Source organism: Barbus barbus, assembly GCF_936440315.1.
Source record: "Barbus barbus genome assembly, chromosome: 38".
Lineage (NCBI taxonomy): Eukaryota > Metazoa > Chordata > Actinopteri > Cypriniformes > Cyprinidae > Barbus > Barbus barbus.
The window spans coordinates 26365059-26379554 of record NC_136716.1 but is presented as its reverse complement, the minus strand read 5'-3'; the positions used below and the strand labels follow the sequence as shown (position 1 = coordinate 26379554).

The following is a 14496-nucleotide window of genomic DNA, read 5'->3' as shown; positions in this document are numbered from 1 at the left end:
GGAGTGTGTGATTGTGCTGCACCTCGTCTCTGTTGGGCGCGTCTGGAGGAGCCGTCGCTGCCACCGCCAGCAGTTTAACAGGCGTAGTCGTGTCACTGAAGATATCAGACACCTCCTGGGTCATGGTTTCCTGCATCTTACCCTTCAGCTCCTGCCACAAACACACAAACACATGTTTGCTTTGAAGGAAGTCTCTTCTGCTCACCAAGGATGCATTTATTTGATCAAAAATACAGTAAAAGTGTGAAATATTATTATAATTTAAAATAGCAGTTTTCTATTAGAATATCTGTTAAAATGTGATTCTGTGATGCGCAGCTGAATATTCAGCATCATTACTCCAGTCTTCAGTGTCACATGATCCCTCAGAAATCATAATAATATACTGATTTGAGAAGCATTTGTTGAAAATTGGTTGTGCTGCCCAATATTTTTGTGGGAAGCATGATCGATTTATTTTTCAGGATTCACAGATGAACAAAGTTCAAAAGAACAGCATTTATTTGAAATAGAAATCTTTTGTAACTATATATATTTCATAATTCACTGACCAGCAGGTGGAGCTCTTTACTTTAAATATAACCCTGTGTTTGTGAGCACTTATTTGTTTCATGCATGCATTTATCACATTTATTTGTTTAAATAAATAGTGATAGTTGTGTATTTGCATGTACATTAAAGGGACTATTTTCTACACTTATTTTTTACCTGAAGTCCATTTTAAAGTTAGTCAAGGTTTCTTAACTATATTTTAGTTTTTCATGACAATTTTCAACTTTTTTTTGTTAAATGAAATATAACCAAAATAAAAAAACAATATTCAATTTAATATGAAAAATAAAATAAAAATGACATGTGTTCATATGAATTATTTAACTTGTATAAAAGCGTAAATAATACTTCAAATAGTTATATTTAAGTTGTATAAAAATGTAAATATAACTGAAATAAAATTAATTAAAGTGAAGTACTAAAATTTTAAAAATTGAAAGCAATAAAAATTACAGAATAATTTATTATAATAATAATAATAACAACAAACAATAATTATTAGAAGAAAGTTGGTTTATATGAAAATTATTCATATAAAAATATGAAAAGTGCACAAAAATTACAAGACTAATATGAAAAGAAAACAGAATTACTATTGTTAAAAAAAAATTGTAAAGTGAAATAAAACAAATAAAAATCGAAATATTTAATTTAATATGAAATATTGTTTATGAAAAACCAACAACTGTAAATTAGAAATGTTGCCTTGGCAAATAACTGAAATAAAATATATCGAAGTGGAAGTACTAAAATTACTAAAAACCAAAATCAAAATAAATGACTAAATAATTATTATTTATTCACAGATAATTATTATCATCAATTAATTACACACAGAATAATTATTAGAAGAAAGTTATTACAAAAAATAAAAATAACAAAACTGAAATGACAAAAAAAACTAGTTATTATTATTATTATTGTTAAGTGAAATAAAACTGAAATTAAAATCTAAATAAACAGTTTAATATGAAATATTTAATATGAAAAAGAAACAAAAACAGAAAAGAAAATGGAAATTAGAAATGTTACCATGGTAAATAACTGAAATTAAATAAGTTGAAGTTGAAGTGCTAAAATTACTAAAACTGAAATAAAAAAAATTACAGAATAACAATTATTTGTAATAATTATTATTATTATTATTAATTAAAAACAATTTTAGAAGAAAGTTAGTACAAATAAAATAAAATAAATTAAAGTAAATTAAAAGCTTATTCAAGATTATTATTAATAAATACTTTAACAGTATATAAATAACACTAAAATAGCTCTGTCATGATTGACTAACCTCAGGTATAGTTCATACTATCATTTATAAGAGAAGCCAAGTCATTAAAACTGAATATGAGCTGATATGTAAATGATTGCAGTCATACACTAAAGAGCTAAAGAGCTCATGGATGTGAAGTCAGAATATTTCTGAATGTTGTTTCTGAAGGTCTGGCTGAACCAGGGAGGAAGTTCATCACTGCAAGCAAAAAAAGTGGATATATGTGACCCTAGACCACAAAGCCAGTCATAAGGGTAATTTTTTTTTGAGATTTATGATATAGATAATCTTTCCATTGATGTATGGTTTGTTAGGATCGGACAATATTTGTCTGAGATGCAACTATTTGAAAATCTGGAATCTGAGGGTGCAAAAAAATCTTAATATTGACAAAATCGGTTTTAAAGTTGTCCAGATTAAGTTCTTAGAAATGCATATTACTAATCAAAAATGAAGTTTTAATATATTTACCGTAAGATTTTTCTAAATATCGTCATGGAACATGATCTTAATATCCTAATGATTTTTGGCATAAAAGAAAAATGGATTATTTTGACCCATACAATGTATTGCTGGCTATTGCTACAAATATACCTGTGCTACTGATGACTGCTTTTGTGCTTCAGGGTCACATACGTCACATGACCTCTGTCACCTAACGTTGTACCTTGAGCGTGTCCTGCAGCTGCTGAGCGATGGCGCGGGCCTGAGGACCGTCTCCCTCGCCGCGGGCCGCCAGCTCCGCTAACTGCCCCATCAGGTGCTCCACCTCCTCACACTTACCCATCAGATCCTGCCTCTGCGAAGCCGGCAGAGCATTGGCCAGACGCTGGCCCTCGGCCAGCAGCCCGCGGATCGCAGCCTGACCTGCACACACACAGAGAGGCTCATGTGAAGAGGTCACGAGGAGAGAGAGGGAGGGAGGGAGGGAGGGAGAGGGAGAGAGGGAGAGAGAGAGAGGGAGAGAGGGAGAGAGAGAGAGAGAGAGCCGCACCGACGCCGCTGTCGTCCAGCGTGGGGTTGTCGATCCATCGCTGCGCCTGCTCCATCTTCCCCTCCAGGTGAACGGCCGCTTTGGCCGGACGAGTGTTGGCCACCGCTTTGCTGGTTTTGGACTGGAGGTTCTGCAGAGCTGTGGCGATATGCTTCGCTAGCGCTCGAGCCTCAGGAGTGTCACCCTTACCTCTGAACACACACCAGAGAGAGATCATTTAGAGCAGTGGTCTCAAACTCAATTCCGGGTCACAGCTCTGAAGAGTTTAGCTCCAAATCACACCTGCTTGGAAGTTTCTAGTAATCCTGAAGACCTTGATTAGCTGGATCAGGTGTTTAATTAGGGTTGGAGGTAAAGTGTGCAGAGCTGTGGCCCTCCAGGAATTGAGTCTGAGACCAATGGTTTAGATCATATAGAATTGAAACTACATTATTCTGGATCACATGATCCACTAAAGACACATCCAAGCAGGACTAGGCAAAATCTTTTTTATAAAAAAGCCACCCTAGATTTGTATGTGTATACACACGCACACATTATTATTTAAATATTACATTTAAATTGGTAAATGCATGACAGCAATAATATTATTGTACTATAAAATAAAAATACTATAACAATTTTAAAAATAAATTACTATAGTTATACAGTGCCTTGCAAAAGTATTCATTCATTCAATTTTTTTTAAAGGCCCACCAGCATGGGGTAAAAGGCACACGGTATTGATACAAATACTTCAGCTAAAATAATGTTTTGTTTAATAAAGTTAACACTTGTTAAAAACAATCACTTTAGCAAAGTCTGTACTTTTTTCAGATTAATTTGAAAAAATTAAATTAAATTAAATTTTGTTCAATAAATATAGGCCTACTGTCATTAAAATATGTTAATATAAAAAAATATATTTTAAAATAATATCAAAGGCACCTTTAGCCCCGTTGTACCTTACCCATTCAATTGAATTTGCCACAGGTTAACTTCACTCGAAGTGTAGTAACATCTACAAGCAATATGAATGCTCCTGAGCTAAATTTCCACTGTCCCAGAAAAGGGGATGAATACTTATGCAATGAAATCATTTAAGTTTTTTATTTTTAATAAATTTAGCAAACACGTTAAAAACATGTTTTTTGCTTTACCATTACGGTGTATGGCGTGTAGACTGATGTGGAAAAAAATTATTTAAAGCAGTTTACCATAAAGCAGCAACATAAAATGAGAAAAAAAGAAGGGGTATGAATACTTTCGGCACTGTAATTTTTTTTACGGTCAAATAAAAATGAGTATTTAATAATAATAATAATACATTTATAAGTATTATGATTATTTTTATTTAATTAAATTATGAAATTTAAATCATGACAAAATACATTATGATAGCAATGATCCTATTGTACTGTGAAAATTTTTTTTAAATAGTTTATTATTCAAAAATACTATACAAATTAAAGAAATATTACTATAGTAATAATATTATTGCACCGTCAAATAAACTATTAGTATTTATTATTAACATTAATGATAATAATAATTATTATTTGTAATACAATTTACTTATTTAATTGTATTAAATTATAAAAAAAACATTATAGTAATAATACTATTGCAATGTAAAATAGAATAGTATTTAACATCAATATTAAAATTAATAATTAATATTTTTAATAATTATAGAATTTAAATAAATATTTCTAATAATATTATTGTACTGTAAAAAAATTGTTTTAATATTTTTTTATTTATAATTTTTCAGAACAACTTTAAAATGACAAACCTAATATTTAGTCTTAATTTCTTTGCTTTCAAACATTACACCACAGAGCTTTTATCTGGGACAAGTTTGCATCACAGCTGATTTTAATCAGCCTGAAAAATCAACTAAATCCAAGATGAAACGGGACTAATCTCTGGATTACTGCCATCAGATATTTAAAAGATGCTTTTTTTGAGTCACTTATCAACAAGTAAACTAGCTCTTTGGTCAGGGCTGTACAGTGCGACAAAAAAAAAAAAAGTAAATATCGGTCTGAGCCGTGAATAAATATACTACAGTAGCATGTGTGCGATACAGTTTTGCATGTGTATGAGCCCGTTTACAAACCTGTTGACCAACAAAAATAATAGGGATTTCCTGGAGCATCGTCAGTAGTATTATTCTGCGATGCATATATGGAGTTTCTCCGGCGTTCAGTATGAATTAAACAGTCATTACATTACGTGTGTACTACTCAGTAATGCTCACAACACCCTATTTTGGGTAAAAATAGGAAAGATAATACTTTTCTCTAAAGAAACAGGATTCCCTGAATTATCGTCATTGATATCGTTATCGCAATAAATACCAGAAATATGGTGATATATTTTTAAGCTCATAACGCCCATCTCTAGTGGAGATGTTGAGAGATACATACGCTCTCTTGAGCTCGGAGAGTTTAGCAGTGAGGCCGGCGATCTCGCCCATGCTGCGCAGGATATCTTCTCGATCCTTGGGATCTTCGCAGAGATCCGCGATCTTCCTGGATTCGCCCAGAAGAGCCCTGATGTTCTCCTCTCCCTCTGGACCGCCGTGAGGATCCGCCAGCCAGTTCTGCCGTTCACAAAACAGAAGCGTGCTCAAAACACTGCTCAGACCGGCAGGGGCGCCTTAAGTTAACCAGAGGCCCCTGGGCTACAGCATTACAGCAGGCCCCCCTACCCAAGACAACCTTTTTTTTTAAGCTTCCTGACAATTATTTGTCAAATTTCTATTTTGTCAATATGCCAGTTAACATTCACAACACTGTTCTGCGTAAAATGTGAATATGCAAATGAATTTGCCACAAGGTGGCGCTTAGGAACAGCAGAATTATAGCCATTCCATAAGACCGGTGTGTGATTGGTCCAGACCGAACACAAGCAGCAGGGTCACCTGAGCGGTGTCGATCCTCTTGGTGATGGCTTGTTTGGAGCCGGTCATGGCCTCCAGTTTATGAGCCGCATTTTCCACTTTCCCCTTCAGAACGTCCAGACCCTGAGACACCTGCTGCGCTTTCTGCATGGCCACCGGACTCGCTCCCTGACCCCTGCGCAGGACACACACGTCAAACACAGCGGAAAATGCTTCACGCGTCACAAACATCATTACGCTTTCATACAAGCAAGCTTCAAGAAAACAGACAAATGTGGATGAACTACAGGTGGTGTGTCACTGATGTAATTCCTTCAACACACTAGAGACCAAATGTAATTGAATTGCTTTAAACCATGCAGCATGCAAATTTAATTGTATAAAATATTAAATGTAAAAAAATGTATATTATTTTGACATGTACAAAAAAAAATATTTAAACATACGTACTTTTGATATTATTTTTGAAACACAATATTTAAATATTTTTAAAACAAATTAACTAATATTTTTATATAATTATCAAACAATACTTGAGCAACTGTTTAAATATTTTTATGATAAAAAAAAATTAAATATATTTAATATTATTTTGTTAAATATTTTAAATATTATTTCTGCCAAAAACCTTTTTAAATATACATATTTTTATATTATCTTTGATAAAGTACTTCAACCTATTTTTTACTTCAATTAATTTTTACATTATATTTTATTTAAATATTTACACTTTTACTATTGTTTGATAAAAAATTTAATTGTAACTATTTTTATATTATATTTAATAAACAATACAGAAACTACTATTTTCAACATTTTTCATTAAAATATTAAAACAAATATTTTTTTTTTATTATCTTTGATAAATAAAAATACTTTATTGTAAATGTTAGTTTTATTTTTGTAAAAAGAAAACAAATAATGAATATAAATATTGTGAATACAATTTATTTTTATTTTTAAAAATGTGTATTTTTTATTTAAAAAAAGCATACATTTTTTATATGATTTTTTTAATGAAAAAGTTTAGATTTAGACATGAGCAGCACAGCAATTTCCCAGCAGAGATGGAAAATGGGGTTTAAGTGCATTATGGGTAAAATCAGACAGCTACTTTTAATCAGACGACTGGGAAGAAAACCTTATGTGATCTATGAGTCAGGTTTTCTCAGATGTAAACGGTGGTTTGGGTGACCCATCACTGACCGTGATCTATCTACATGGATATGATAACACACACACACACACACACACACACACACACACACACACACACACACACACACACACACACACACACACTCTTCAACCTTGGTTTACATTAAAATAAAAAATAAAAAATACAAATATTAAAAAAAAAAAATATCTGGAGTTCAGCACCTGGCCCGCAGCTCGGACACCTGCTCGGTAAGTGGTCCAAGTGTTTTGGCCGTTCCCACGATGTCTCGTCTCTCTTTTCCAGCGCAGAGCTCACCAACTTTACCCGCTTCATCCAGGATCTGACGGATGGCCTGTTCACCCGGGTCACCTGCAGTGGCACAGCATCAGCAAAGTGATTTTCAGCGTTTTATTTGATTATTTTATCAGATGTTTTTCCTGGAAGTACCTGGTTGGGCGTGTGGGTCTCGGAGCCAGTTCTTGGCCTGGGCCATTTTGGAGTCGATCAGAGCCAGCGCACTCTTCATAGCTTCGGTGTCCTGCAAACCACGTCCACAAAATAAAACACACAGTCTTGCATCAGATTAACTCAACAGACACATTATATCTCACATCTGGACATCCTGATGACTCTTCTGGACTCTGATGATGTTCTGTAGCTTCTAGCTTCTGTGTGTGTGTGTGTGTGTGGCTATTTTTTCAGTTGTCTGTGTGATTTATTAATAGATACGACCTCACTGAACTTCTCAGTCTGCATTCATACACAAATCCCATATTTTCCACTCACACGTGACACAGATTTAGTTTAATTAAATTTGATTTTGTTTTTAATGAAACTTCTCAGTCTCCATTCATAAACAAATCCAATAATTTCCACTCACATGCAACACATCTGTATTTGAATGACAGTGTAAAGAGGAATATGATGCTGAATCTGAAATTGACATTTTTAATTGTGATCTGGGTTGGTGTCATACCTGATTTTTGATAATGTGACTTCAGTCAGATCACAGTTAATGCAATTATGTCAATTTAGTGCGAAGATGATGGAGGTTGACCAGTGACAAGTGCCTTATATTTTTATGTATTACACATATCAATTCTAAATCTACTAGAAATACAATTAAAAAAATAATAATATAAATATTTATATATTATTATTTATCTAATTATATTTTAATCAAAAGTAAATACATTATAATGAAATTATAATAAATTACATAATCAAATATAAAAATAAAAATAAATATTAAATTAAATTATTTGTAATTAAGTTACATTAAAAGCTCATTTATAATTAAAAATTAAATTACATTTAAATAAAAATAAATATCCCGTTATTGAGGATAAATGTTTGTGACAAATGTGACAACTGAAATGAATTTACTGGAATGAGCTGAACATACAGAGACAGAGAGAGAGAAAAAGAGAGAGAAAAAGAGAGAGAAAAAAGAGAGAGAGAGAGAGAAAAAAAGAGAGAGAGATTGTAGTATGTCCTTTTTTGGTTAAGAGAGTCGTCAGCTGCTGTTTCCTAAAGCTGACTCACACAGTTTGTCATCACAGGAGATAAAACAGACACACACACACACACACACACACACACACAGACACACAGGCACACGCACGCACGCACACACACACACACACACACACACACACACACACACACACACAGACACACAGAGACAGACACAGAGACAGACACACAGACACAGACACACAAGATAATGTGTAATTAAGCACACAAATATTCTGTGTGATTTATTGAGTGATACTGCGGCTGATGGTGCAACATTTTTTCTGTCAAAGCATCACATCAGATCAGTTTCCTCAGAGACGAGCCTTTAACACACCTCGGACCCACAAACCTCACAGTTCCCCTCATAATGAGACATCTGTCAAACACACTGTCTTAGGCTCTTCTTAACCCTGGACTATCATCTGGGTTTAGGTTCATTTATTGATTGTACCCTGCTTAAAAAAACTCTTAAACCAGTCTAAGGTGGTTTTCTGGTCTCAGCAAGCCATCAAGCTGGTGTTTTAGAGGGATTGTGGGCTGAGAGACCAAAAAACCACCTTGGGCTGGTTTAAACAGCTTTCTTAACAGGTCCAAAGAGAAGACAGGAAATGATGTGGAGGAGGGAAGACAGGAAATGACCAAAGCTGATCAGCTCAGGTTATTCACACATCATTCTCACAATATTAGAGTTTTAAATTATTATTATAGTTGCAATGATGAGAGCCTGCATTCACACACGCAGTCACACACACAGTATTCAGAAAACAGGATCTCAGAGCAATACGAGATTAAACACACACACACACACTAGTGCTGCCCACATTACAGCAGGACAGAGGCATGTTAAACATTAAACGGAGCTATCAGTGAGTCCAGCGGCCCTGACAAACCTCTGCTTCCTTCTCCAGCATTAAATCATCAGTTTATACTAGATTTTTGCCCAGTATTTTTTTAAATGAGCATTAAAAAGTTCAATCATGTACAGAACAGTTATCATTTTTACAGCACGTTGTACTATATTTTTATTAAAATTTATAAAGCATATAATTTTGTTAAATTATAATTATTATTTTAACATTATATATAATTTTTTCATATATTTTTAAGCAATATTTTTATTCAGAAAGGATGCATTAAAATGATCAAAATTGACTAAAATATTTATGTTTCAAATAAATGCTGTTCTTTTAACTTTGTTCATCTGTAAATCCTGAAAAATAAAATGTAAATCACAGTTTCCACAAAAATATTGTGCAGCACTACTGTTTTCAGTATTGATAATAATCAGAAATGTTTCTTGAGTAAATCAGGATATTAGAATGATTTCTGAAGATCATGTGACACTGAAGACTGGAGTAATGATGCTGAAAATCACAGAAATAAATGATCGTTTAACACATATTCACATAGAAAACAGCTGTTTTAAATTGTAATAATATTTCACAATTTTACAGTATTTTTGATCATCCTTGGTGAGCATAAACAACCTCCATTTTGGTTATCACCTACAACAACAAAATTAAACTACTATAATAAATTAAAAAATAATTTCTCTTGTCACTGCATTCTAAATACTCATCATTTTTTAGATGACTTAAAGCTGGAAAAGGAAACTTTTTTATTTCTGTGATGGCGATTATAAAACCAAAAGCAAAACATGTGAGTCTTGACAGTGAGCACTGATAAGCTACTACTAAATTTAATGTAGAAACTGTTTTGCAACGATATGCATTGTGAAAAGCGCTAAAAACTCGAATTGAACTGAATTCAATCGGCTAATCAAACTGCGGTGTATTTCTCAGTTAGCAGCTTCATTCTGTTAGCATCACACACGAGCAACGGGACAAACGTCCAGCCATCACTTCACTCCGAATCCCATCACAGGCCGAGCGCAAACCTGCTAGCACACAGCGAGAGAGAGCGCATGCGCACACATCCTTACCTTCTACAGGGAGGAAAACAAACCCAGAGAGAGGAGAGACAGAGCACACATTTGAACAAGAACAAGTGAAAAGATCCACTGAGAGACAAGAGCAAAAAAATCAATAAATAAAAACACTGATAATGCACAAACACAAGCCTAGTTCTCGCTGAAGCCACATCTGACAGCTTTAACCTTCAACCTCAAACACTCACTTCCCCAAAACACATGAATCAACCTCACAAAACCTCGAGATTTCAGCCCCAAAATTATAAGCAAAAATAAGAAATATTATTATTATTATTAGGAAAATGAAGCCTATTTTAGAACTGTTAAGATTTTAGAATTGACATTATTTATGTTTTTATATTTATATAAAATATAATTATTATATTCACATTTGCAACGCATTTCCCTGCATATTGTGTAATGCAAATAAATCACCCTTTATTTAAATTTAAATAAATTAACTTTACTGTAAATGATTATAAAAAAAAAATGACAATGAATATATTATAATTACAAAAAAACTCAAACTAAATTTTTATTTTCTTCCCCCACATAACGGTAATGAAAATTAATTGCTTAATTGTCATGATTAATTATTACATGTCTGAAATGCATACAATTTTATTTTTATATTTATATATAATATATTTATTATACTCACAATTACATAATTTTTCCATTGCATTTTCTGTAATGCAAATAAATCACATTTTATTTTAAACAAACTCACTTTACTGTAAAACTGAATAATATATTTTTGACCACAAAACAGTAATGAAAATCTGCATAATTGTCATATGCATAATTATAACATACACTCACCGGCCACTTTATTAGGTGCACCTGTTCAATTGCTTGGTAACACAAATTGCTAATCAGCCAATCACATGGCAGCAACTCAATGCATTTAGGCATCTAGATGTGGTGAAGACGACTTGCTGAAGTTCAAACCGAGCATCAGAATGGGGAAGAAAGGGGATTTAAGTGACTTTGCAAGGTGTACCTAATAAAGTGGCCAGTGAGTGTATATTCTTTCTTTGGATTTTTTTGGGGGTGGAATGTTTTTGTGAGACTGATTCATACTGATTCCAGAAGCTTTGAAAACTGTGATATGCTGATATTTCCATGCATGCAGTAATGCATCAGCCAGATTCAGTGTCTGCAACTCTAGAGAAACAAGGTTCCTACGGCACATTCATTCATCACATTCATCATTTTTACTCTTACGAGTGAGCAAAAAGCAACAGACTTCATTTCCAATGTATCTCTAGTCCAAAAGTGATCTGGAAGAGCTTGTTTTAGTTAGCACATGCCCTTTCCAGCCAAAATCTCAGAACTTACTTCAAATTCAAAATCCAGCCAGAAAACCTGAAACCAGCTCAACAAACACACACAAAAGGCACAAACAAATGCACAACACACAAACACACCTGTAGTTCATATTACACACTTCACCCTTCAAATCTAGATTATATATATTTTTTGCAATATATTTTTCATGTTCAAACCAACACTAGAATACATGCATGAATGATGTATAGTCCGTGCATGCGTGTGAGCAGACAGTAAACGCAGTCTTGTGTGTTTGTGAGGCGGGTTTATCTAGCATGCACATGAAGACACCGTGACCTTTGCCCTCTCACACACCTTATTGGCCCAGGCGTCCTCGTCCCAGGACGTAAGCTGCAGCACGCGGATGATCTCATTGATTTCTGTGCTCATCTTCTCCACCGTGAAGTTCCTGTTCTTCAGGGCCTCCTCCACACCTTTGCCCTGAGACATCTTGGTCGTTACGAAGATCTTGATGCCTGTGTGAGACACCAACAGATACATTTGCTCACATTTATTTGATAAATTTGTGAAATATTATTACTATTTGAAAGCAATAATATTACTGTTTTCTATGTGAATATCTGTTAAAATATAATGTATTTCTGTGATGCGCAGCTGTATTTTCAGCATCATTGCTCCAGTCTTCAGTGTCACATGATCTTCAGAAATTATTCTAATTTACTGATTTACTGCTCAACAAACATTTCTGATTATTATCAATGTTGAAAACAGTTGTGCTGCACAATATTTTTGTGGAAACCGTGATATATTTTATTTTTCAGGATTCACAGATCAATAGAAAGCTCAAAAGAACAGCATTTATTTGAAATAGAACATTTCTGTAACATTATAAATGTCTTTACTATCAGTTTAGAGCAATTTAATGCATCCTTGATGAATAAAAGTATTAATTTCTCTGGATGTAAGAGGTCAGAGGTCAGATCAGACCTGAGATGAGAACGGGCAGCAGCTCTTTGACGGTGTTCATGGAGTTGACCAGCATGACTCTGTGCTCCTGATGAGTTAATTCCTGCTGCCGCTCGTCAATCATCTTGGCCATCTTCGTCATGCCTGTGAACACAAATACATTCAGATGTGTGATGCTTTTATCTGGTAAACCAGTTTAGTCTAAAAGTAGCATACTAACTGATCGCACCACTCAAGATCACTTTACAAATCCAAAAAAATAAATGTGAACACAAAACTAATCAGCAACAGAATAAGAGATGAGCAAATCTAGTGAAATATAAGCAGCATAATTACAAACAATTATAGAAGCAAAATGCAAAAAAAAAAACAAAAAAAAATAATTTTTTCAATAGAAAGTTCAAAAGAACAGCATTTATTTGAAACAAATATTTTGTACCATTATAATTATATTTACTGTCACTTTTCATCAATTTAATACATCCTTGATCAATAAAAGTATTAACTTCTTAATACTTAGAAAAAAAACCTTATTGAACACTTTAACGGTAGTGTATTTATATTTCCTAGAAATATTGTATTGTACATTTTTTTATATTATTTACAATTTTTAATATTTTATTTTTTTCTTTGCTAAAAGTAAAAATGTAACAATCTGGAAAGTATTCATCTATAATGCACTACACAAAGCCAAAAAAAAAACACAATCAGAATTTAAACAATTAAAAAAATAAAGCACATTTTTAACAGTACTCAACATTTTAACAGTAGCATATTTATATTTGCTAGAAATATTTAAATTCATTGTAAATATTGTTACTATTATTCACATTTAAAAAAAAAAAAAAATTCTTTACTAAAAGAGAAAATGTAACAGTCTGGAAAGTATACAGCTATAATACACTTCAAAGAGCCAAAAATCCACACACAAATCAGACACAGATTACAAACAAACAGGAAGTAACATAATTATAGAAGTAAAAGAAAAAACAACAACTATACATGCATTAGGGGATAACTTAACTCATCCAAATTCATCTGTTTTTGTCCTAATCAGACACATTATCAAGATTATTTGTATTAAATCACAGTGTAAAGCCAGTGAAATCTTAGTGGTCCATATCATGCTGCACATAAAACACGACTCATGTAGTTTTTAAATGTAATTTTAACATTAAAATACCTGGTCCCAGGTTCTTTGTGTAGGTGATCAGGTCCTCCATGGACTCCACCACCTCAGCCACGGTCAGATACTCCAGAATCCCTTTACACACACGGATGATCTTACGAACCTGAGATCAGGGAAGAGAGCAAATATTCTGTCAGCATCGATGCACAAGCTCAGACCCACAGGAATAAAGCCATTAAACAGTTTTAAATGCATCAGACCTCGGCCTCATCGAATGTCAGAAGCAGGTCAGAGGTTCCAGACAGGATCCCGCGGGACCCATCGATCAGATAATCTCTGGCTTGGACAGAATACGGGTCGGCCTTCAGCATGTGAGCCGCCTGAACCAGTTTAGTGCACGCGTTCTCAACCCTACAGAGAACGAGACGAAACAGAGCGGGAGAGAGGGTTAGTAACTGCCTTTCTTGTGGTTACACCTTCATCTGATTATATACTGAAGCTATAAACACTCAGTGTCTTAGAAGTCTCTTCTGCTCACCAAGGCGGCATTTATTTGATCAAAAATACAGGAAAATGTTTAAAATATTATTGCAATTTCAAATAGCTGTTTTCTATGTGAATATATGTTAAAATATAATTAAATGCTGTGCTCAAAGCTGAATTTTCAGCATCATTACTCCAGTCTTCAGAGTCACATGATCTTCAGAAATCATAATAATATGCTGATTTGCTGCTCAATAATCTTTTCTGATTATTATCAGTGTTGAAAACAGTTGTGCTGCACAATATTTTTGT

The 14496-nt window shown here is 33.6% G+C and overlaps 1 protein-coding gene across 1 annotated transcript in view; it reads right to left on the bottom strand.

Annotated features, from left to right (window-relative positions):
- The window catches only part of LOC306857564 (vinculin-like), a 36562-nt gene that overhangs the window by 8533 nt on the left and 13533 nt on the right, over positions 1 to 14496 (bottom strand). Inside the window, exons 3-13 of the mRNA XM_079397559.1 lie at positions 13962 to 14112; positions 13756 to 13864; positions 12594 to 12716; positions 11961 to 12121; positions 7313 to 7403; positions 7087 to 7234; positions 5728 to 5881; positions 5231 to 5406; positions 2820 to 3010; positions 2493 to 2692; positions 23 to 151 (exon numbers count right to left, since the gene is read on the bottom strand). Coding sequence (XP_079253685.1) covers positions 23 to 151; positions 2493 to 2692; positions 2820 to 3010; positions 5231 to 5406; positions 5728 to 5881; positions 7087 to 7234; positions 7313 to 7403; positions 11961 to 12121; positions 12594 to 12716; positions 13756 to 13864; positions 13962 to 14112 — 1633 coding nt within the window. The remainder of the gene's footprint in view (positions 1 to 22; positions 152 to 2492; positions 2693 to 2819; positions 3011 to 5230; positions 5407 to 5727; positions 5882 to 7086; positions 7235 to 7312; positions 7404 to 11960; positions 12122 to 12593; positions 12717 to 13755; positions 13865 to 13961; positions 14113 to 14496) is intronic.